Source organism: Coccomyxa subellipsoidea (assembly GCF_000258705.1).
Source record: "Coccomyxa subellipsoidea C-169, whole genome shotgun sequence".
Lineage (NCBI taxonomy): Eukaryota > Viridiplantae > Chlorophyta > Trebouxiophyceae > Coccomyxaceae > Coccomyxa > Coccomyxa subellipsoidea.
Genome location: NW_005178015.1, coordinates 164990 through 189356, shown reverse-complemented (window position 1 = coordinate 189356; position 24367 = coordinate 164990). Strand labels below are relative to the sequence as shown.

Here is a 24367-nt window from a genome sequence, read left to right as displayed (position 1 = left end):
TAAGGCCTAATGACCCCTGTTCACAAACCCAGGCGTCACGTGGGTTTATTTAGGGGTGATCAACATACGAGTAGGTTTGTTGTGGTGATTCAACAAACGTATATGGAGTCCTGTATCCCTGACCTTAACGTTCAACCCCTAAACTCACCATTGCATTCCACAGGAGGATTTAAAATTATGAAGGCCCCTCCCCTAAACCGTAAAGCCCAATGCCAGTGGCCCTAAAACTACCCTAGCGTTTGAACTTCAACATATTTATCTGATGGTTCTTTCGGGAGAGACTCTCCGAGAAAGCGTCGTATTCGCAGTTAGTCTCCCCATTGCATAGAATTTTGACAATCTTGTCGTTATATCTGGTGTCTGCACAGGGCTTAATGTTCACCCACAACGAAAACCTATAGATATTTGTAGAAACATTTCTTCGTTTAATTTACCTCGTTGTCTCATAGGAATTATCAAAAGAATCAGTCCAGACAGTATATTGTTTTGTGGAAACTTTAATTAGCTATTGAGGCTGAATATCTGCAAGAATGTGACGTACCTGATAAAACCAATGGTTGACACCCTCCACCAACACGGAACTTGAAGAATGCCGACTACACCTAAAACTCTGGTCAGGCACAGCATACCCTTTCTGCTACTGCTGTTCTGCGCAACTCGATCTGAGACGAGAAGCTACTTACGACTCCACGCTAATGGATCGGAGACACATTCTCTCAAGGAGAAAGGAGACGATTTATTTGCGTTATACAGGTAGTTGACTATGTGTTTTGTATGTCGCTGATTGACCTGATACTTGGGTAGATATACATCATATACACAGCGATAAATGTCGATAATCGACGTTCAGCTCATAGATAAGTTGTGGAGGTTGGGAGTCCTTAGGTTAGACACTCCAACCTGTGGAAATAGTGGATTTGCATGAACCCAGGCATTCAGCACGGTAGCCACCCGTCACTGATGGGCTGGCAGCTAGGAACGGTTTTAATCAAAAAATCTCAAATAAAGCGTTGAAATAGATACAATTGAAGCAACACGATATGCTGTAGGCTTTTGGATAGTTCTAATGACAGTGCTTCATGAAAATGAAAAGTTTGCCATATAATGGACAGTATTGCATGCACAGGGGCACCATTTTGGCAAATGATTCTAAGCGGAAAAAGATAGCATACACTTGTGGTAGTGGCGATCTCTGTGGAGGCGTTGGAGATAGGCTTAAAGGCTTTGCATCCACATTTGTGTTGGCTCTCTTGCTCGATGCTGAATTTGTCGTCGAATGGACAAGCCCGGTAAGCGTAAGACAAGGAAATTTGAAACTCTGCACTTGCAAGTCAGATCATGTCTTGTGCTCTCAGCAACACTTTCAATTGCTTTGGATCAGTCACATACAAGATGGTGGAGACTCAAAGATTTCTTAATTTACTGAAGTTTCTTCTTCCTGACAGGTCCCAATAGATTCCTTTTTCAAAATGCCTGTTATGACAAATGGCGAAGGCTTGAGAAAATCAGCAAAGAACGCGACCACCTGGTCGTTGATAGATGCTCATTCTAGTTCCATGGAGCTTAAGAAGCTGCGCATGAGCAACTTTCGAGAATTGTGGAGAAGTAATGACTTTATTAGTATACATCTTAATGGTGCTGTGTGGAACCATTTTGTTATGAATGAGCATCTAGTGGACATCGGCGATAAATATTCTCTGAATAGGTTTAGCAAGCGGCAGCTCTTTGAGGTGGTCATGAAATATTATTTTTCTACTCCTATGCCGGCTCTTCAAAATTTCGTTGTGCGGGAAGCTGCAAAATTTCGAGGTAACTTCCATGTAGGAGTTCAAATTAGGTTTGGGGGGCAGTGGGGGGATGGCAAACGATATTTAGCTGATACTAACACAGTGACATCTTGCTTCATAACTGAGACGCTGAAGGCTTGTTTAAGTACATCATGTCCCAGAAATTGCTCTGTGTTCATAACTACAGATCAACCAGAAGCAATACCAATATTTACCAGTGCCTTGATACCCCACAATATACATGTCCATGCGTCATCAGGCAAGGCTTACCATTCAGAGAAAAGTGTTGGAGATCAAGTGCAACATCTGAAAACATTTGGCGATTGGTATTTGCTCACCATGATGTCGAGATTGGTCAGCAGTAGGAGTGGATTTTCTGAAACGGCATCATGGTTTGGAAACGTGCCTTCCAATTCTCTTACAAAATCGAGCAGTTGCTTATTTTCTGAGGAAGGAACTGAAGTTCCTGATGGTGCAGAATTTTTCAGCCAGCAATGAGAATACTGCCAGTAGTACCACAGTGTGGTGACGATTGATGATACCAGATATCATTCTCAGGCCCTGAGGCGATTCCCTCAAGGAGCATTAGCAAACTCTATCTATTCATTGAGATGCATATGCGCAAATTGCAACTTTATTAACAGGCTTAAGCTGGCCTAGACTATCAGCCTGGCATAAGCTAATCATGTGACACCACTGCAACAGCTGATTACTTATTCCGAGCTCGCTTCTTCTTACTTGGCGCCTTGCCAATTCGTTGCAACTTAGAATCCTCTGTATGCATGCCGCACTATGCAAAATGCAAGCTGCGGCAGTGTGCACAACTTGATTGAATCTGCCCTTTTTTTGAGTTTTATAAGCGATCTTAGATGGCTCCTTGACGACATGGGGTCACCTCTACAACCGGGATGTGAAGGCCTCGATGATGGGTTCTTATAGGACCAATAATTGATAAATTTTCTGCGGATGCATGGGCAAGTAGCAATAACTGAGTAGTTTTATGGGGATGACAGTAGGTTGCATGGTGTTTCTTCAATGCCACCATTTCCACTTTCTAGACAACAGCTTCCGTCGGACTAGGTTTTGCATCAAAGCCAATTCGGACCAACTAAATTAATACACTGGCATTCGAGAAGCCTTTAATGGAACAATACTAGGCAGCCTAGCAAGGGGTTCAGGCGCTGTAAGATGTTGCGGCAATTTCTGCCATTTGCTGATGACACATGCGCTCCCATGCGTTGCAGGCGGCTGCGACTGCCAAGAAGCCCCGGAGCAGCAAAATTGCTCAGAAAGCGCAGACCACACGGAAATCCGCCAGGGGCAAGGTATGTCAGACAGATCTCTGCAGCTTGTGCACCACCAAATCAGTGCAGATATTAGCTGAGCTCCACATGTGATCAATTCAACTTTTGCTTTTTGTGCCTGCTTCAGATGCCTGCCAAGGCAGAGGGACCCCCCTCGGAGGCAGAGTATGACTCAGCAGGTGACTCGTCTTCAGAAGATGACAACGCAGATGACAACGCAGATGACAACGCAGGTTCAATACATATTCCTGTGACTTGAAAACCCCACATGGTGATCGCGAATCCGTTTGAGTTTTGATCTTATTGGCTTCCGTTACTTGTCTCGCCTGCAGCACCTGGAAGCTTCTAGGCATGTACATGACATCAGCGAGGAGAGACTGATCAAGGTGTTTTGTGTACGCAGAGTAAAAGTATGCTGGGGACAAAGGTGAGATTTGCCTCAGAGCAGGGCCTGTAACAGTGGAGCGCTGTCGCGCTGCAGAGTCTTTGCAGGGCCTTGCAATTGATCTTCAGCCCACCATGGTGATGCGGCAGGATTGTATCTCACAGCCGGTGCGGTGGACAGCCCCATGTTGCAATTGATGCCGATAACCAGTGAGTCCCACAGCACCCAGTGAGGACAGGCTGGCCAATACTCTGCTGACAGATATTGTGTGAATCACGCCATCTGTGACGGAGTATGCGATCACATGATGATGCAGGGACTTCAGGGCGTGTGGGTGTGTATGTGAACAAAGGGCTGGAATTAGGATCTATTTCTTTTTTGAATCGCATCCATCTTTTATGGGAGTGCTACATAGTGCATATATGCGAAGCTGTAGGGAACCTGCCATGCCTGTAATAGGAAGCTACAAGGAAGCTTACATGATGCCTGCCGGCCCCGGCTAGACTTTGCTATCTCTTCCTGAACACTTCCCAAACAGTGAAGGCGAGAAGCATTAAAGAAACTATAAGGAAGCCTAGGGCTACCGTAAGGACTTGTTTACGAAGTCGGCCGTACCCGGCAGCACTTCACATACAACGCCCATAATGGTACTTCGCAAAGGACTTGTTTGCGAAGTCCGCCGTGCCCGGCAGCACTTCAAATACAACGCACAATGGTACTTCGCATAGATCTCCCATACGATAAATCGTCGCATATGCTTCGCATTTTGAGCCCTTACATGTCCTTAAAGCTTCTCACACTTCACGCAATTCCCAAACACTTCTTATAAATCAGCAATTGGGAAACGTTAAGGACATAGATGAGAAGTACCTTCCTTGCCCATACAGATCCCCATTGCTTCTCTATATCCTGGTGTTCTTTCCCTAAACTGTATTAAACAATTCCCCATAGCTTCCTTATCAGTACACTTAGAGAAGTCTTTGGGAACCTTTTGCGAAAGATGTTGTCTTCGTAGTGACTGCTGTCATCCGGATCTCCGTAAGTTGGTTTTTCTTTTCTTCTTGTCGAGGTTTCTTCTTGTTGCCCTTCCCCAAAAGATGCATGTATTCTTTCACGGTCAATAGCGATAGTACATACAAAACACGGAATAGTCAGAACCATAACATGTGGGGCATCCCTGCATGGTGGTGGAAGCAGCATGATTAGCCTGCGTTGCTAACACCGAACCTGGGTGCGATGGAACCGCCCCGCTGAGAGCTTTCCATCGTGACATAAATCACCGAAGACGGTGGCGTCTGGAATTATTTGGACGTGCCGGGCTGCGGCCGATATGCAAGCACGAACACCTCGAGGCACCTTGTAGCCTTTTCCCGTGGTTCAAGCACTATTCATATCACTTAGTAATGTGAAAACCCTATTTTTAAAAGAGATCATACCCACTTTGTAGCTTTGTAGGAAAGCTCATTGTTTCACCAATGAGTTTCAAACCAAGCTTGACTAGTAACACTGAAAAGTGAGTGAAGAAGGCCACCAAAAAATATACACACCACAAGTGGCCATTCATGGCCACCTTCTCTAGTTTAACCAGGGTTTCACAAAGTTTACTTCACTGGAACTCGGACTTCCTGTGGCTGTTCATGATTTGACCATTGTTCACACTCTCCATTACTTGCAAAAGAGTCCCTGATTGGTTGTTGCACGTGATTCTGCAGGCTCCAACCCAACTCATGCCCTTGTCGTAACTAGAGGTGACTGCGCCCCCCTTCTTGGGGGCGCACATACCGGAATCTTTGACTCGAGGCCCCGTCTTCGGCGGGGGAGACGACCAAGAATTACCTCCGGCCTTCGGCCTTCGGCAATTCTTGGCAGTCAGATGCTCTTGTTAATATTCATCGAAAGGGAAGGAGGAAAGAGAGGCCGGAGTTTCGAGGAGCATTCTGCAACTGATGGATACGAGGGAATAGAGATACGGGTTGGCGATTGCGCAACAAACGCTGCTCTCTGCGTCGTAAATGGACGCGGTATCCGGAAAAAAGAATACAAAATGCTCTTGTGAATCACAAGTTGTGATTAGTTGCAAAGCTCGTGCGATCAGTATGATGTGAGCGGCACTCGAAATCCATCTACGTCGACAGCAAAGGTCGATATACCAATAATTAGCGAAACCCTGCAAACTTCGGAGCCTTCGCGAAGACTGAAACAGCTTTTAAAGAGAACACGCAAGTGTAACAATCTCAAAGAGGAGGAGTGCAGGAACGGTTCGGTAAATTCGGTCAAACTGAAATTCTGGAAAAGTAGGGGCTGCCACCCGTGAAAATTGCGTGACAGACATTTTAGAGTTTCTGTGGAGTCCTCATAGGCGCGGTAATTATAGGCGCGGTGAAGACGCGTAGGGTTTATAAATAGAGGGAAGTACCGAAGGGTATCTTATTCAGACACAGCCTGATCTGTGCTCATACAGTTATTACCCCTGGGAACCGACGCTGGGATTATACAGAGGTTTGACTGTATACAACATATATTTTACACTCCCACAAGATGCAACGCCGATGCCGCACAATACGGCAGACTCCGATCTCTGGTGGCTCAGTGACGGTGTGCTCATGGCCTACTTTTTGATTGAGTATCAGGTGGCAACTCACTATACGGCCCCACAACTTGTAGGAGGATCATGATCCCAGCTTTCTTTTAGCATGTGTAAGATATTGTATCCAATGCATGAGTCATGCACTGTTATGCTATGGCATTTAACAATTAAAAGTTGATAAGGCCTTAAGCATTATGCAGTGCATGTCACGCCCAGGCAGTGGTGAGATTGAAGAAATTGTGGAACAAGTGGTGAAAATCAGTATTTGGCGCATCAAACATCACCAAGTCAGAAAGGATGATTTGTAGAAGGTCAGTAAAACCGAATTTGCTTTAGTCTGGTAGGTAAAGGCCGTCACGGTGTTCAACATCCCAGTTAGAGGTATGCCTGGTTGACGAACACTGTGTATAGTGACTTTATTTCCCACTGAGTACAGAATGACAGCCTGCCCTGAGGGCTGCTGCCCAATAGCTCTGGGGATCATCTAAGGTGTTGTCACGCATGTCCTTGACTTGTCTGCCCAACTCTGGGTTTTCCTGCATGATACCCTCAACATCACCCACCGGGGTGTTGCATTGCTGGCAGGTCAGAGGCATCGGATCTTTGAAGGGTACTAATCCGGTGCAGGGAGTTTGAGATACGATGTAAGAGTATCCATGATCATGATAGGCTGCAGACTACTGTAGGCCCCGCAGATGTGGCTGCAGACGCCCTGCGTGTATGCCCTATGGCCTCTGGCTTTGGATTTGCCGACCATGTAATAATAATAATAACAATAATGTCCACTTGACAAATCAAAGTTGTACGCCTGAGATGAGAATCTCAACATACGCGTGCACCTCAACATTGCTGCCGGTGCAATCTATGGAAGTTGACACATGCGCAAGCCAGATGCAATTCGAATGAGTCACACTTACAGTGTTATTGACATGCCCCTGAGCAATTGCCCTCCGTGGGTGAGCACACTTTCTTGCACCACCCACTGGGCCACTGCCCATATGGCATATGACATGACACAATGTGGTAATGGTAGGGCGTTTCTTGCAATTGAAGCTATGCCTAGCAACGCAAGGCAACGATTCATATACATATTTTGGGAGTCTCATGCAGCCTTACGCAAAGCTTTGTCGGATCCTCGACCTTACCATAGCCGTTTGCACCACAGTAATACCTTACAATGCGTAAAGAGTATTTTTGCAAATGCGCTTCTGTACTGGCTTGACCAAGCTTGAGATGCTTGAAGGTCTGAAATACCACTGAATCGTTATTGGTTATGGCCAGTAATGTACGATGAGACCCATTTGACGAAGCTTGCCTAGGCTCCTTTGCGCCATCTCCAATGTGACACTTAAATTTGTACCGAAGTACGGCGCCATTTCTGCGCCGTATACACAGAGTATTCGCGTCTAGCAATCGAATCCCACAGTTGGTGTGTGTAATACTATTGTATACTATACAATACTAGTAGTATACAATGTGACATTCGTACAGTCAAGAGAATCCTAGATCACTAGCCGACTCGGACTCACCACGGTGGATGTAGTGTTGTTCATAAAACATCTCGCCAATGGATTGCACAAGGTGTGGATCATTTCCAATTGCTTCGACGATAGCGGTCTCCAGAGGACTGTTGTCAATGTCAAGTTTTAAGGCAATGAAGTCCCCTGGTCGGTAGATGTCGCGTATAACGCTCAGAGGATGATCCGCATGTGCAATGTCATCTGTTATAGGTGTATTATAATAATGAAGCCGCGACTTGTAGATGTCAGGTACTGCATCCCAATAAGCCCTGGCAACAAGTTACCCTAAGGTCTGAAGTCTGAAACAGGAATGCCAATTAGCTAGCATTGGTAGACATTGGACCATAACCCAAGAAGTATGGCATCATATAAACGCGTCATATAACATAAATACAAGTAAATCCAATGACTGATGCTAATCTTCATTCAACTTGATGTATTTGCAATACTTCAATTTCTGAGTTGAAAACTGATTAAGGGGATCTTTGCAAAGAATAAGCAACACGGCGATAAGCTTTGGTTGTGAAAACCTTGATGGCTGTGCTTCTGCCTCCCATGCCCATATTCTATCAAATTCGATGCCGGACTGCAACGGATAGATTATTTACCATTCAATTTTAATACTTGCTTTGTTATTGTTTTGAATACGCGAAGAAGCAGATCGCGGAATAGAATTTGTCCAACAGACGGACTGTTTTGAAGAAGAAAATTTGCTACTGGCTGCTAGATATGATGTTGGATTTTGAATTAATGCAAAGAAAGAGGATGACTACCTGACGATATCGTGTTGTCAAAAACATCAAGCTGGTGTCAAAAGTTGACGTGCCACAATCCAAAAGATACCTATCAGGGAACAAAAAATGGTTTGATGCCATTCATTGTTGAAGGCTGAATGTTGGTGTCCTAAATCTGCAAGACGTCATATCATATCATCCAATTTCTGAGTCAGAAGCACAGCAAGGTCACCACGGTGGGAAAAGCAACTGATGCAACTCACCAAAATCATTCAAACATATGATCCATTGGCAACCCAACAAACGCCAAACACGTATGTTTACCTTTTGCCAGGGTACAATAATAGAAAATCAGATGCAGGCCATGGATTGACGAGCAAGTATGACACATCCATCACCTACGCATGCGCAGCTGGATACTGTAGGAAATTTACCGAAGCACTTCATGTTATACCTGTACGGGTGTACGTGGATAATAGTGTACAAGCCCAAGCTTGCATAAGCTCACATGGACTTTGGCTTCAGTAAGACTACACTCGTCCAGCGCTCGGGGATGTCGCATGTGCCCAACGAGAGGTTCGATATACACCTTTTTCTCAAGTCCGTGCAATTCACCTAGATGATGGCATCAACAGAACTTAGGATGAACGTGTGTATAGAAATACTGGGCTCTTTTAAACGCAATACACATGGATACATTTCCGTAGACATTACAGCGTATGTATTGGTCCTTCAGAATGTCACCCGGACAGTCGTTCACAAAGTGAAGCTGAGAGAACACTTCTGTCGTCAATGCGTGCATGGCTGTCTCTTTACGCACTGGAACCTCAGCTTTGAACGTTGAACCAAGCTTCAAGGCCAGGTTATTGATATCCTGCACCCAAGATACAAGAAAAAAAATTGGCGTGTGTCCTCCCTTTAGCTTCTTATCGTCTACTGATATCTCCAGCAACCCGGCACCGAGGGGTCCTCTTCATCATCTATTTTTACTATTTGAGATGTCTCAATCAAGTCCTTTGCCAAGATTTCTCGTTAGCATCAGGCAACGAGCTGGCGCAGCAGTGCTGCAGTACCTTTATTGTATCGAGCCAAATTGTTACTTTGTCGGGATTCTCCTGAATCTCGGCACAGCCTTCCTCGTGACCGTTTTTCAATTCTTCGGTCCATTTTTGTTCCCAGGTACTGGGTTCGTACCGTTTAATCCTACCGGGAAGAATACCGAAATTCGCACCATATTTTCCATCACAATCAACAAATCACAAGGTCTATAGTGCAGCAATGTGGAATACCTGAACCTAGAGCCGTGCTCGCAACCAGAAACGGAACCGGTGTGATGGTGGCGACTCTCATGAAGCTGAAAATTTGCTGTAGATTCGTAAGCCTCTGCGGTAGCTACAAGGTGGTAATAAAACACATAGGCGCCGAATAAGGAAAGCAAATCCTTCGACATTATGAACTCGCAAGAAATGTCATAAACAAGACGCTTGATGTCTATCAGAACACTGTAAACGTACTTTAAATGCTTTGTGCTGAACAATGTTCACGGCGTCTCGAGAAACGGAATGCCTGCGACATGACATCGGACAGAATCATCTTACGATTCGTAAGTTACGAACTCGAAGCAGTGTTTCAATTAAGGATTTGATGAATTATGGCCCTGTGGCTAGTTCCCCTGGCAGGCTTAATTTGGCAGCTGCATTAATTTTCAGGCAGCCACGATGGCTGTTTCAGAGTGGAACCTGAATGTCTTGGCTGCAACCCAGGATTGTTTACAAAGGCTTTGCAAATGAAAGAAGCACACATATGAGCATATCCGTCTGTCTGAGTCTGCCTGCTTACCTTCTGAAATTTTGAAGTGCTCACTCTTGCAACAGGATAGTCATTGTCCGCCTGCCCATTCCAACACACACATAGATGTTTGTTACAGCCACAGCAGAGCATTCGACTTGCCACTGTGTTGATTGCTTAGCAGGGGACTCTAAAGTTTAGAGTCCCCAGTGCTTAGGGCGGCAAGGGTGATTAATGAACTGGAGCGCCCTACGCTGATTTAAAGACTAGGGTTTTCAAGGGAATAATTATCGCACCGGAATGTTTCACGCGCTTCTTGATAGGGACTTGAAGTACTATATTATCGCCCCCTCTGAGGGGAAGTAGTATTATCATGAACCCTGGGGACTTCGACGAAGGGCTCGTCCACATTTAATAGTCCCCTCTGGGGTCAAGCTCGTGGTTGTTTCCTCATTATCTCCCGAACGGAGGGCTTCGCGTCCACACTTTCGCCAACTTTGCCCGCGTTCCTAAGAAATCCTCGTCGTTGGCCCCAAACACGAGCAGGGCTCTTCGTTGGGTCCAACCACGGGCCCCTCGCTAGATTCAGCTAACCAGATGCCAAATCCAATCAAGATTGAACTTGATAATAACAGTTCCCAAGAAGAGTCACAGGAGGAAGCGAGCCTTGTTTGTATTCCCCTGCGGGGTTGCGGCAAATGGCATTCTGAGCACCTAGCTTTATAGGGGCTAACCGCACTGGATCAATTTGGACGGTCCATTTCTGCCCCGTCGGGCCCCCCGCCGCAAATGTGCCAAATGGCATTTGGCAAATGCTAATCGCACTCGGCGAAAGTTTGGCCCATTTCGCTGAATTTGGCCCAGAAAAAAAAAGCTACGCCGGAGCAGCAAAACATGGTCAATTTGGCCCACGTGATACGGCCAGCAGGTTTGGCGACTGAAATTTTTCCCGGAAACTTCGTCGTAAGGCAGACGGACGCCGCACGACTGGTCTAAACAAGCTGAAGAGACAGTCCGGGGCCTTCAATCGGTGTCCGCTGGCATATTGCACTGAGCGGGTTTTCACGTGCACTGACCATCGTCTAGGCCAAATAAACAGTACGATTAGGGTTGGCTCAGAAAACTTGGCACAACTATGGCGGTGGCACATTTGGGCAAAACGTGCGCCACTTATGCCATTTCAAGTGCGATTAGCCCCTAATATGTCGGCAGCCATGATTCTTAAAGAAGGCCACCATCATTTAATTCAAAAAAGACAAAATGGCTGAAAACAGCCACTAATCGAAACACTGACTTGAAGGCCCAACGCCCTATTTTAGCTGGAAAGAGGTCCGCCAAAGTTGAGCATTGAGTGGGGCCGTGGACAGGGTGTGGCGTGACCAGGGATCCCTTATGACGTTAAATCACCCATGATTGAGATTAGCCTTGTTATGGCATGTTCTAACCCTGGTTTACTGTGCATGTTGTAGATGTTTCTAGAGTGTCACTTGAATGTTCTAGATGGGTTTTGAGAAGTTTACAGAAGGATTTTGAATTGATATTAAAACCGTTGGCTTCCTGTCATGTAAGCATTTCTACTGAGCCTCTGCCAAAATGTAGGCCCACTGGGCAACAGTGGCAAGGCTACAAGGTCAGCGAAGCTCATGCATTCCCGTCACTCGCGGTCATACAGAATCATTCAGTCTATGATAGACTGACTGACACTCACACTCTGCGACAACATATTATTATTATTATTATTACACGCTTTTCCTGCCGAAGGCAAGGTGCGTCTGCAGATAAGCTGCATGTGAAGGCTGCCAAATTCCTACCCCTTGTTGGACTTGCCAGATCCAAGCAAGACCCAATCAATTGTGGGCACGGTGCTCAATATTTGTACCGCCCCCCACCAGCCGGGGCCCAACTTATTATAAGCAAAGACACTTTGCATCACAGACTGCACCCAAAGTAGCACTCTGCAACCCCCAAACTACTGCTACTTCCCCTCAACTCTATTCTGCCTCTCAGCAGTGGTAAATTCCTTTGCTCTGTAACCTCTGAATCGGGCCCACGCTGCGTAATCACTCTTCCCTACATGTTCCTAGGTTGCCTGAGCTACATTCGAAGGGATAATTGTTTACAGTGCAAAAAACATTTAGTCGACGCTGTGACACGGTCACCCCCGGCTGTGTCACAAGGGGACTATTTACTTCAGAGTCCCCTGATTGTCTGCGGTACTTGGGAATAAAAGAGTACAGATTCGCGTCAATGTTCGAAAGCACTACTAGGTAGTACCAACGAATTGCTCTAGATTGAAGCCAAGATCTGCATGCAAATCGCGAAATACTTTTCTTATATTATATTTCGATTCCAGTCCATTCAAGGCTTCAAGAAGTTCTTGCACTTCGGCTTTGAGAGCGTTGGGTTGCATGCAATCTGTTCATGCACGGGAATGTACACAAGCGGAATGTACACACCAGAAATTCGTGATATCTAAAAGACTGCCGACAAGACAGAAGCCTCAGGTGGCTCCCAGTGGGAGTCCCAACAGCTCTCTAAAATGTACTTATATCAAATACTAATATCATGAACGTTTCAACGCACTCATTGGTTAATCAATGGGGGTTCCAAATAGGCAGGCTCAGAAAGTTATTGAATACGTCACTGACAGTTCTCGTCATTTTTTCAAAAGACTTCATGGATGAAAGCCTTACATGTGCAAAATACAGTATCCCGGCGGGCCCCTGTGAGTAGTAATCAATGCCTTTTTTGAATGAAACCTACAACTTGGCTTGAACCATCTCAGTTGGTAAAAGGTAGAACATTTTTGAAATTTAAGCTAGTACTACTAGCTAGTAGCCTACTTTTCCTAGGAGTTAAACCATATGTGGGCGGAAATCGAGATCTACTAAGTAGGTGGGAGGTAATTTAGTAGATACAAGGGTGGCAGATAAAGGAGGATGGTTGCACGTGACGTGTGACGTGACTGGGTTGGGTTACTGGATATGGGCAGCGGAAGTGGAGGCAGATCCGTGACTTGCAGATGTATTTTCCAAGAATTTTGGCTGAAATTGCTTTAAAGCCAATCATTGCCATCCGAGCCATAAGGTGACTTTCAAGATGTCTTCGAAAAAAACCACTGAAGCCACAAAGGTGGCAACTAATAGGATGTTGAAGAAACTCTGGGCTAAAAATACTGGTGGTTTTGGGGGCATTTCCGAAATGCCCCTGAGTCAGGTAGGATTCAGTTTACCCTTTGATTTTGATGCCTTGCATCATGCCATGCATAATGCTTGCGCCTGCTGGCTATGCCAACGCCACTTCGAGAGCTCTTCTCAGCGGCTTTCATGAGATATTCAAAAACTTGTCACAATACAATCACTGCACGGTGCAGTACATCTACATATTCTGGACAGACATGGATCATCCGATTCGGATGACTCATTGGACTGGCAGTTTTCAAGACTTCTATAGGAGAAAACCCAACAAAACAAGATTCCAAGGGATGGAAATGCTATATGAGCCAACAAAGTACTACTTCTTTAGTAACCTACTTTGAAAGGAAAAGGCATGCATCATTGCTCCATGCAATGCCTCAAAATGTCAGCGGGCATACATGTTGATATACATGTGATTTTCGTCCTGACCAACAATGCCATTCGGTCCTGCCCCAACGCCCACCGTCCTCTCCATTGGATCCAGATAGCATCAGGGTCATTGGCATGGTGTCACCGTCACGATGAGTGCTGTTATGGACCTTTTTGAAGAAGGTGCCCTGCAATTATTGCAGCTGATCTATTGCTAGCAGTGCAGCTATAGGTGTCCCAAAGACACCTTTGGGGTTCAAAAGATATTCCTCGCATGCATATGCTCATAGCAAACTCTGAATCATCTTAATTTTCAACCTGAAAGGACTGTCTAAGGTTGTGTGCTGCCCAGGTTGTCTTCTCGGAGTGACCCAATTAAAAGATTTCCTTTTTGTACGGTTTGTTGATTCCTATGCTGAACACTGAAAAAATCTGCCTATGCCACAGCCGTTAGCATGTCCATTACGTGGTCAACATTTGCTCCCTTTTTGAAAGGGTTGTCACATGTAAATCTGCAACACAAAAAATTTATGCATGTGACAATCCAATAGGGAAGAAGAAATGATAGTAGCATACGGGGAAACACGACGACAAAACATGCCAGAAAACATTCTGAAGTTGCTGGTTGAGCATTATATCAATATTCATCTTTACTTTTCACGGATGTTCTTCTGTACGTTTGCAGGCATATATATCAAGAATGGACGTTGGCTGAATTACTTCAAGAAGGAAAAGTTGTATCGACACGCGTCGTCAAAGTGGCCTTGCATCAAAAATATGTAATATTCGGCCTGCAGTGCTAAGAGTGGGCTTCACCTGAACGGTCTACCAGAAAATTGATCTTGTTCCACAAATAAGTCCCAAAGGGCATTCCTCCGAAGTCCCTTTGAGTCAACCGGCAAGTTATCACGAAAATAATCGAAGTCAAAACAATCATTACCACGAAGACGCATTTTTGCCATTCTCGCCATTTTCAAGTTTTTTTCAAAATTGATCATTTCATTTGTTGAGACACCTCCAGGCACCCCCTGCAACGAAATAGAAGGTTCACGATATTCAAGACTTTTATCAATGGGCAGAAAAGGTTGGCATGGCAAGGGCCATCTATGATATTAGTAAGCCCACGGTCGTTAACACTATTATGGTGTAATTCCAAGGGCTGTCCAAGGAAGTAGAAAGTAAAAATCTGTCACAAATCCTACATGGCAGATTTCATGATCCCTTCGGGACTGTTGTTTTCAACGCACCTGATTAAGCCGCCATCGATCATACGTTACAGCAAGTTGAGTCGAGACCCACTCGCTTTCCAAATGGAAGCTTTTCACTTTCACAAAAAGAACCTCCAAAGGATTTATTTGGATACCATCATACGAAAATTCACTGGTGGGGTTTGTCCTGCGAAAAAGCAACACAATCAGCGTTGTGTCCTCTTCAGAAGGATTCCCTGAAGGATGATTCCTTTTAGCACAAACGACAAGGAGTGCCAATATTTTGACGGTTAGTAGGACCTCATCTCAGAAACCTACTTTTTCTAGACATGCTTTTGTTCGTCGATGAGGCCATCCTCTCTATCCACATGTGTTTCAAAATAAGCAAGGGTCAGGTTCACCTAGCATTGCAATCCCAATTTCTCTTGTCCGTCCAATCCAAATCTCTGTATCGCAACATCAATGAATCGATGGTGAAACCAGCTCCAAGAATCACTCTTGAAGCACCTACTTCAGCATCGTAGATTGCTGAGCTCATGCTCTTGTGGCAACGAAACACGCGTCTGTCCTTAAGCAAAAGCTGTAAGCCAACCTACACCCAAGAAGTGGCGGCATTATTAGCTGAGAGCCTAAGGCCTTGAAAGTGTGTTATCCTGTGCGAGTCATACAATGTGACGCTAAAGCATTTCAGTTGTGAAGGGAGCTGTAAAAGTGACACCTGCGTTGCAACTACTGGTGTTATGTAGTGTACGTGCCTGATCTGTTGCCATCAAATAGCTTTGCACGTGTGGATTGCATCGTTGTTGATCAGGATCATCACCATCTCGAAGCCAACACTGGCAACTGATTGTGCTTCCGACAAGCTTGGTCTGCGTGAAAATCAAACTGCTCAAGCCAACACCCCAAGCATGATATTAGGACCAACAGCGAAGTAGTCAAGAGTGTCCCCATGGGGAGTGCATCCTGTGAATATACCTTAGAATTAAGACGAGTGGTAAGGATCTTGCTCCAATGCCACCCTCTCTGCAAATCATACATGCATCTTACATGACGATAGGTAGATGATGGTAGCATGAACAAAGCCATCCAGGAATTAAATCTGAAGGAAGCTTATTAGAACATGTCTTGTATAGTTCTGAGCCTTGGTCTCCCGGTGGATCTCTAAGATGTAATAATAATAATAATAAAATGGGATAGCCATGTACTGAGAATAGAAGGAAAGTTGTTAAACCGGCCAGTAGGTCGGAAGGTAAGGGCCGCGGACAGAGGCGTTTATAAAGACAAAGTAGCTGTAATTATGAAGCCCAGATCCAATTTGTAATAGCGCCCAACCAAACGTCCCCCAGTCATAACAGGCGTTCTTGTGTGTCACGTATCGTGCATTGCTCGGAAGCCGAGGGAGTTGTTTGATAGAATCAAGCCCACCATCCTGAGCAGTTGAACACGAGAGCGCTTACACGACATAAACAGTAGGAGACGGTCGGCTTCCTTCATGTTTCGTGTTTTGTTTGCTTTGCAGCAAGGCCGAACTATTTTATGCACATGCAATGAAATCGAGATATCTTTAACCCGTTGCACAACAGTTCTGAAAATACCTGTTGTTGAATAATGATGTAGTTGGAATCATCAGATCCCCTGATACCTTCATTTACGAAGAACTTTAAATTATCTAAATATTGCGCATCCGTGGACGAAAAGGTGTAGAGTACCAGCGTCCTTCTTATCGCCAACTGTTGCCTGTAAAGATGGCAAAATGTCCATCGCTAAAAAGCAGCCGATTTCCGCCCGCAGCACTTCAATTGACGAGCTAGAATAATACCACGCGCACCTTGCTTTTGCCCCAAGAGCATAAGATTGAGCTAAAGAAAATCCACCACATGACAAATTGTACAACAAGATCAATAAAACAGTCCTAGTAGTACTGGACATACGAAATTATCGTTATAGCACCACGTAGAGTATGTGTCGTGTGGCAGTTAGCGACAAGCATAAGCATCAAGGTGAAGTGCGATTGAACGCAGGCAGTGAACGCAATGGCTTTGTCATCGAGAGTGCAGACATTGCACGCTGTGAAGACCCCTATGATTATCGGGGGTATTTGAGGAACAACTGTTTTCTTTACCCCTACTTGATACTCATTATTATCATTAATATTACAGCCTTTCTTTTTCAAAAGGCCAAATGCGTTCTGCAGACAAGCTGCAGTTGAAGGCTGCCATAAACCTACCCCTTGATGGACTCGCCAGATCCAAGCAAGACCCAATCGACCGTGGGCAAGGTGCACAGTACTAACCGCCCCCCGCCAGCCGGGGCCAATACAATATCTATAGGCTAGCTAGCCGTTATTGTCCAGTAACCTCCGTTCAGTCCTACTAGGCTTACTAGGTCTACAGTAGTACTAGGCCCGGCCTATAGTATACATGTAGTACATGACATCCTTGGCTTTGGAACGTTTACTTATATACTCTCTAGTCTTCAAGTTGGAAGTGCCTCCACCTAGGTAGGCCTAAGGCCTGCGGAGACCTTTGACACTCTGTGCCTGCTCTAATCAGGTGCTCTAGCGAGAACGCACTGCGCCGCATGCTGGCGCTGAAAAAATGACGCTATCTTTAGATACAAATTGTTGAACTCGTTGCTTATTCAACACTTTTAAGAAAGTTATTAGAGCGGAAAATCTGTCTCAATAGAACTGGCATTGAATAGCATTATAGCTAGCAAGTTTTTCCTGGAGTCAACTGGCCCAGGTCCAGTGAGGAGACTTGCAACGTTGACCGTTGTCAGTGCATGTTGCAATTGCTTGCTATCATGACTAACAACAATAGCATATTACATCATATACGGTATGGCATAGTATGATACTATGAGTAGTAGTCATGATGAGTACTTGAGATAATTGAAAAGTCCTCCGAGTTATGCGAGTCGCACAATGGCACGTTACTTGCTTTGAAATTTCTGGCAACTTTTAGGTTTTCTAGAATTCCGTACGAAGTTCAGGTTGAAGTCTATATTCAATATACAGTTAGACTTTATAGTGACTATTACATCGATGATATCGCTTTTTGAGGCCCTACCCTACCCTACCCGGGGTAAATCAAATACTGAGTAGGCTATTTGCTCATTCAATGACTTAATTTCTCATACAAATAGCCTACTGAGTGTATCAAACTCCCCTACCCCGGGGTGCATTGCCTAGTAGGGAGCCAGTGGCACTCAATGCCACAATCCCAGGCATATAGGGCCGAGCGGGGCATACATGCACCCCGATGCACCCCAGGCCAGGGGTGCATCGGGGTGCATGTATGCCCCGCAGATACGGGCCGTACCAGCTGGTGAAAATCTAAACAATAACAGCACCTTCGTTTGAGTATTCACATTTTGCCCAGAGTCTTGCACAAGAAAACGTTTGTCCAATCCGCACGTGGGCTTGCCCAACTAGTACTAATTAGTGATTATAATGTCACATAATGTCACGGTGACAGGATCTAATTAGCTAAGCAGACATTGGCCTCTGATGGTTGCCAAATTGCGATATACCGTGACGGTATCATGAAGTAACGGACAATGGGTGCTGGTTTATGATACCGTCACGGTATATTTCAATGTGGCAACCAGCCTGAGAGATTGTACTGCACATCAGATTGACGCCCCTTGCTAAGTGTAAAATTCCTTTCACAGCAAAATTGTCACATCTGTTGGATTGTACTACATGGGTGGACACCCAGTATTTGATTGTTCCAGAGGAACTGCTCATCTAGATTTCAATTTCTATAAGAGACTCACATAGGCTAAAACGTGCGCATAGCATCACGAGCCTATTGTATTTGCCCAGGCCATGATACATCAAATCACCCGCCTAGGGAAATGGGTAGGAGTGCACCACGAGAACTTTGCAAATAAACTTCACGTCCAAGAAAGAACTCAAGGGCTGCGCTTTTTGTTAAATCGCTCATACCACGCCATTTTGAGGTCAACGCTTTCATCCAAGCAGAAGTAAACGGCATCATTGTCAATGGGAATGATTTCAGGGCGCATGTTATGCATGTCGAAAAATTCCTTCATGGCTTTTTGGCATGCCTCAATCACCCAGTCATCCACAACGATGCAAGCGCCGGGTGCTAGGACATCCGCGAGATTGAACAAAATGTCCATGGTGCTCTCATACATGTCCCCGTCCATGCGCAAAAGCGCAATCTTACGATCCCCAAAGTTCTTCCGGAATCTTGGCAGGCTGTGACGGAAAAACCCTTTATGAAACTGCACCTGATTGTCGAGGAGGTGGTATCTCGAGAACCCATCTTCAACCGTGTCCTGGGGCACCTTCAAAAAATTGACCTGGCTCCAAATGTCTTCATCCTCCGGTGTGGATGCGGGTGGAAGGCCATCAAAAGAGTCAACAAGGTGAATAACACGGTCCAAGCTATTGTATGCCTTCAAGACACCACGCATGAAAATTGAAGACCCTCCACGCCAGACACCGCATTCCACGAAATCGCCCGCCACGTTGTTTGCCAGTATCGTGGTGATCAGTTTTTGTAGGTTGTCAAGGCGCTTGATGCCCACCATAGTTAAGCCGTACAAGGGCCAGTCCCGTCCGACGCTACGTACGCTTTCGTTGTAAACAGGCATGTCTGCTGTGTTCATAGCTGATACGTAAGCCTGGTAAGAAGGAGTCTGCAATAGCATCCCGGTCAAAGAGTTCTTCAGTGTCCACAGATAGATTTCTCGAAGGTCGGGGGCATCGCTGGTTTTGGTACGGCGTGAACAGTGTACAGCCGCTTGCAAGTGTGTGCCTCTGTATCTCTCCGCACATGAGATTGGTATTAAAATCCCAAGCAGGAAGAAGATGCATTTCATCATTGCTCTTGAAATTGTCTCCTGGAAAAAACCAGATAGTTGTGTGAGGCCCCAAACAACGACACATTATTAAGAGCTTTTTCAAGCTGCATTACACCTATACCGGATAAGGCAAGCACTCTCTTCTTCTTGACTAGGAGGGATTGTCGGCAAAAATGCCTTAGTACACTTCTGAGGCGCACCAAGCATCAACCGTTGATCGCACTATTCCTTTGAAGAAGTCACTGGACCGTGCCCTGATTTTTCTCAGCAAGTCGCATCCTTCTGGCAAAAATACTTCTTGACGAAATCTATGTGTCCGCGCATTCGTGCGTAGTATTCATTGATAAACTTATCAATCGCAAAAAGCTATGTAATTATTCTTCATCCACTTTTAGCTTAGGATTTAAGGAATATTGATATCAGGGTTTCAAGTTCAGGTTTAGGAAAGGGGCCTGTATAGTAATATTTTTTTACGGGGAATGCAATGTGGATTTATATTATTATTATTATCACATGGTCGGCAAACCCAGTGCCAGAGGCCATAGGGCATACACGCAGGGCATCTGCAGCCACATCTGCGGGGCCTACAGTAGTCTGCAGCCTATCATGATCATGGATATTCACACATCGTATATAATAATAATAATAATAATATCAAACATTAAATCCCTGCACCGGATTAGTACCCTTCATAGATCTGATGCCTCTGGCCTGTGGATTTAGGGTTTTAGGGTCGAAAAAGGATGGAAAATACTACATACATAACATAAAGTGGATGATGTCTATAGATTTATAAATATATTTAGCTAATGCCAGATGATCGGACCCTGGAAATAGTCAACAATAGTATGTAAGATGTACGATTCATGAAATATGACGACCCCGTTAACAAACCATCCAGGGGACTCTAAACTAAGTCTACTTAGTAAGACACTTTCGAGTCACCTGAGTACTTGGGGTACTAACATATTGCTCCTTAAAGCCTTTCAAATAATTATTTCAGTCTTTGCCGCGCCTATACACACTGGAACAAGGGTTGAGGGTTTATACAAACCTGGCAAAATTGTATCCAGCCACATACAAAGCTGACAAACCTCAATAATGATCCAAATCTGGCCATCCATATCACTTAGAGACCTCAAGGATGGACCTTGCTGGCAGGGGTGCTCGGTGTCCGGCAAATGCGGGTATGCTGAAGCTGGCTGTAAACTGCTGTGCTTGAAGGCAAGAGGGAAGCGCCAACGTAGTAATGCAAAAGAACGCGAGGCACCAGCTGAATGTATACACTATATGATTGTATACTACGTAGTACAGTTGAACAGTTGTACAATTGTCTTAGTGCATCACAAGCACACCCCGTGGCGGCTGCCCCAGAGATGGAGGCTGCAATGCGATGGGCAATAGCTTCGGCTTCCCAGTTGCACTGATAGGCATCAATTCGTGCCCCAGAGATGGCATCGTCGGGGTGGGTGCTCCAGTATTCTTTCGTGTCAGAATTCACGTTCAGGGGAGATGCAAAGCGCTCTTTATTCATTTCTAGACCAATGCAAAGGATATTGTGGAGCGTGTCGCCAATCGTAATCTGCCTTTCAGTGCTTATCTTGCATCCGAGATGCGATTGTCCATCTCTGTACCGCATCAAAAGCTTGCGTATTTCTTGGAGAAAAGCTCCTCGTGGTTACGGTTGAGTGTGTCTTCATGTTCTAGTTGCACTTCAAGGCACCTATTGTAAGTATTGTAAAGCATTTCAGCGCGCTCTTCTGCCAAAGGCCCAAAACAACGCCCGTCCGGGGCGTAGCAACACGCCACTGTGGTTTCATTGTACTCATTGGTGTTATTAGCATCTTCTGAGTCTTCGGAAGGAAGGTAGAGAGTTTGTATCTGCATTGTATATTTTGCTGGGGCGACAATATCAAGGTGTGGATTAGTTTCTTGTAAATGGATCAAAATTGTGATTGTAGTTTATGATTTTGGAGGTGTGTCAGCCATGGGCTTTTTGAGGAAATTGCTTGCCTTCTCAAATATGGCAGGTGTCTCTCTTTTGCGGGGCTGGGGGCTCAGGGGGGTGCGGTTTGCTGCATTAATCTTTATACTTATTATTACTTGCATGTGCAGATGACTCACCGCCGCTGCCAGCAGCGCAGCTGGGCCGTCTGAGCCTGAGGAGTGCGGCCCGAGCTCCAGCCCAGCCGCACACCCCTGCAGTGGCACCCGGCGGCGCAAGCGCCGCATGCCGGCCAGCATGCAGGGAGGCAATCCAGCTCCTCAAAAGTCTGCGCGTGTGCAGCCAGGTACTTTCTGCCAAATTGTCAGATCGTTTAAAAATCCATGCCATCAGGGCTATACACAGTTTTGCCCATACAGAATTGGCAGCATGTTCAACAAATTAATGACAGGTGCATGCAGAGTCATGGGGGCTGTCGTGGATTTTTTCAAATCTGCGCGCACCTGTGTTGCAGAGGCTCAGCTGCGGCGGTGTCCCAGGCAGCATGGGCAGCAGGAGGCTGCTGCGCCGCTTGTGCCCCAGACCACTGCCCAATACTACACTACCAGGACTTTGCGGCACCCCTTCTGGACAGCCTTTTCGATCACTGAAGTGGTTGGACAAGCCTGCCGCGTCTGCTGCATTCCTATCAAGTGAGATATTGGGCTGGCTTGGTAGTGACATCCTTCTTGTCGTTTTCATGTCCTGATACTGGAATTGACTGCCTTTGCATGTACACAGGCTGGACGACGAGATCTGGCGCCCATGCACCTGTGGGCAGCGAAATCGTGCTGCAATGCCAAGGGGGACAAATGGGTGCACAGGGCATGCTTCCAGGCAGAGCCAACTCCACAGGCTCTGCCCATACAGGCAGAGCCTCCAGAGCAGGGTAAGCCACATGTAGCCAATGCAGCATGCATCTGAATAATTCAGGAACTTATACCCAATCTGCAAAGCATGAGTGCCTTTTTGAAAATAATGTCAGTGTCTGTGACAGATGGGCACGCCAGCAAACCTGCAGACGCCCTCCTGGCGCTGGCAACGCCCTCCCCGCCCGCCGCTGTGGAGCCACCCTCACCACTCTTGCTGACCGCCGTTCCCCACCATGTTGCCACGCAGCGCACAGGTATTTCTCTTGATTCAGCTGCAATCTTAGGGCACACATGTGATGCAGCTAATCAATTCATGTGAAAAACATAGCAGCAGGTCTTCAAGCTGATTGCTGCACTTGCATTTCTGCAGAGGGGCCCCTTGACAGGTTTTGCAAGATGCAAGCACTGCACAAGGCAGTGCACCTTCTCCTGGCTCTGGAGGTTTTCCTTGCACCCCTGGTTTCTGGTTGGCACTCTCTAAGAGATTAATACCATCTGCTCCCTGACAAGCAAAGGGACAAGAAATAACTTGTTTCTGGGGGATGTGTCAGGTGGCAGAAAGAAGCAGAGAGGACCGAGGCGCCTTTTGAAACCTATGGATTTGGCGTTCCCTATTCAGACAGATGGCGAGGTAGCTCTCTTTTTCAGCCTGCACAGTGACTCAGCCATGAAGAATCGGGATGGCTCCGACAATTTTGTCAACATGGCTACACAGTTCAACGCTGCCTGGTAGAAACAAGTGAATATTCATAAATTGTTGGCACACACCACTGGAAAGCTTGAACACATTTTGATTTGGATGTTGAGCATTCTTCTTTGTATACAGTCTGGAGAGGGCAGCCCCAATGGGCTCAGTGCAAATGAGCTGGAAAGTTTCAACTCTGCTGGCAGCCCAAAGAGGCTTGAAGCATCTCAGGAGCAGGTCAAAATACAAACAAAATATTTTTTGGATTTGATCTTGGCAAAATATGTGTTTTATTAATTCAATTAATATGATAAGTTATCATAGGACAATGGAAATACTAAAGATCTGACACGAGTGCTCTTGTCTTCAGACTGTTGCCAGGAGGGAGGGCCATATGTTCCCCCAGATCAGCAGCTCAAACTGACCAGCCCTCTGCACTTGAAGAATATCAGATATGAAGTGTCAGCCAATGCAAGTGCTGTTGCAGCTGCAGCACTGACAGGGGCAGCAAACAGCATGCAGCAGTTGAGCACTGTCAGAAATGCGGCCATCACAGCAGCAGCCAGGCAGCATAGAAGGCTGAAGTTGGCAGAGCAAAGGCAGATGTCTCAGGGCAGCCTGGCAGTGCAAGTTCAGGTGCCTGCCACCAACAGAAGGGGAGGCAAAAACACCAAAAAGCACTGTTGTGCTTGTGGGTTGCATAAATCTCTTGAGACAGGCCACACAGCCACAGGATGCCCAACCCATTGCATCAAATGCAAAGAGCTCTGGCAAACAGCAGACAAGTCTTGCAGCTGCCAGCAATAGAGCCAGCACATTGTGGCAGACCCAGCAGCACTTGAACGATATGAGGCAGTCAACATGCAAGCTTAGGGTTTGTTTTAGGGTCTTAGTTTGTACTAGAAACTTGAACTAGCAGTAGTAGAACACATTGCATCCCAATACACCTTTGTAACAGGCATCTTTCTGGGCTTAAATAATATATTTCTATATTTATAAAATACATTTTTTTTAAAACAGGGCTCTTGTGGTCAGTTTTAAGGTGGGGCAGCGGGCCCTTCGGGTCGCTGCGGTCTTTCTGGCGTTTTCAGCTTCGGTTGCTGTTGCCAGC

General features: G+C 45.8%; 7 protein-coding genes across 7 annotated transcripts; 4 read left to right on the top strand and 3 right to left on the bottom strand.

The window, feature by feature from the left end:
- Window positions 1-589: 589 nt before the first annotated feature.
- On the top strand, window positions 590-1808 carry COCSUDRAFT_83608 (hypothetical protein; the record flags this gene model as incomplete). Its single annotated transcript, XM_005642543.1, has 3 exons — window positions 590-753; window positions 1127-1289; window positions 1446-1808. Coding segments are annotated over 3 exons (690 nt in total), but the record flags the coding sequence as incomplete, so codon positions are not given.
- A 1202-nt stretch (window positions 1809-3010) lies between these two features.
- On the top strand, window positions 3011-3979 carry COCSUDRAFT_60631 (hypothetical protein; the record flags this gene model as incomplete). The annotated part of the gene is made up of 3 exons (XM_005642538.1): window positions 3011-3112; window positions 3219-3324; window positions 3936-3979. 3 exons carry the CDS (start codon window positions 3011-3013, stop codon window positions 3977-3979), a joined length of 252 nt encoding a protein of 83 aa, XP_005642595.1.
- Window positions 3980-6969: 2990 nt separating this feature from the next.
- COCSUDRAFT_55046 (hypothetical protein) lies at window positions 6970-9192 on the bottom strand. Its single transcript, XM_005642537.1, has 7 exons — window positions 9062-9192; window positions 8826-8932; window positions 8642-8715; window positions 8357-8426; window positions 8114-8169; window positions 7593-7852; window positions 6970-7441 (listed from the first exon to the last, which is right to left on the bottom strand). The coding sequence occupies exons 1-7, from the start codon at window positions 9117-9119 to the stop codon at window positions 7335-7337; spliced, it is 732 nt and encodes a 243-aa protein (XP_005642594.1). The 5' UTR covers window positions 9120-9192; the 3' UTR covers window positions 6970-7334.
- Window positions 9193-12670: 3478 nt separating this feature from the next.
- COCSUDRAFT_45678 (hypothetical protein) lies at window positions 12671-13643 on the top strand (the record flags this gene model as incomplete). Its single annotated transcript, XM_005642536.1, has 5 exons — window positions 12671-12830; window positions 12901-13007; window positions 13098-13192; window positions 13252-13321; window positions 13479-13643. The coding sequence occupies 5 exons, from the start codon at window positions 12671-12673 to the stop codon at window positions 13641-13643; spliced, it is 597 nt and encodes a 198-aa protein (XP_005642593.1).
- An 840-nt stretch (window positions 13644-14483) lies between these two features.
- COCSUDRAFT_21038 (hypothetical protein) lies at window positions 14484-16606 on the bottom strand (the record flags this gene model as incomplete). Its single annotated transcript, XM_005642535.1, has 7 exons — window positions 14484-14699; window positions 14919-15066; window positions 15281-15471; window positions 15596-15748; window positions 15855-15902; window positions 16111-16308; window positions 16475-16606. Coding segments are annotated over 7 exons (1086 nt in total), but the record flags the coding sequence as incomplete, so codon positions are not given.
- Window positions 16607-18797: 2191 nt separating this feature from the next.
- On the bottom strand, window positions 18798-20046 carry COCSUDRAFT_31882 (Macrocin-O-methyltransferase; the record flags this gene model as incomplete). Its single annotated transcript, XM_005642534.1, has 2 exons — window positions 19916-20046; window positions 18798-19754 (listed from the first exon to the last, which is right to left on the bottom strand). The coding sequence occupies exon 2, from the start codon at window positions 19734-19736 to the stop codon at window positions 18798-18800; it is 939 nt and encodes a 312-aa protein (XP_005642591.1). The 5' UTR covers window positions 19737-19754; window positions 19916-20046.
- Window positions 20047-20588: 542 nt separating this feature from the next.
- On the top strand, window positions 20589-23304 carry COCSUDRAFT_45675 (hypothetical protein; the record flags this gene model as incomplete). The annotated part of the gene is made up of 8 exons (XM_005642533.1): window positions 20589-20780; window positions 20877-21023; window positions 21557-21632; window positions 21831-22006; window positions 22175-22401; window positions 22524-22588; window positions 22697-22825; window positions 23123-23304. The coding sequence occupies 8 exons, from the start codon at window positions 20589-20591 to the stop codon at window positions 23302-23304; spliced, it is 1194 nt and encodes a 397-aa protein (XP_005642590.1).
- Window positions 23305-24367: the final 1063 nt, after the last annotated feature.

Excerpts from the sequence above, each read along its gene's own strand:
- COCSUDRAFT_55046 (XM_005642537.1), bottom strand. The coding sequence starts at position 9,119 with ATGCACGCATTGACGACAGAAGTGTTCTCTCAGCTTCACTTTGTGAAC. Across the intron at positions 8,933-9,061 it reads CTTTGTGAACGACTGTCCGG|GTGAATTGCACGGACTTGAG; the intron begins GTGACATTCTGA and ends GCCATCATCTAG. Across the intron at positions 8,716-8,825 it reads TTACTGAAGCCAAAGTCCAT|GTGATGGATGTGTCATACTT; the intron begins GTGAGCTTATGC and ends GCGCATGCGTAG.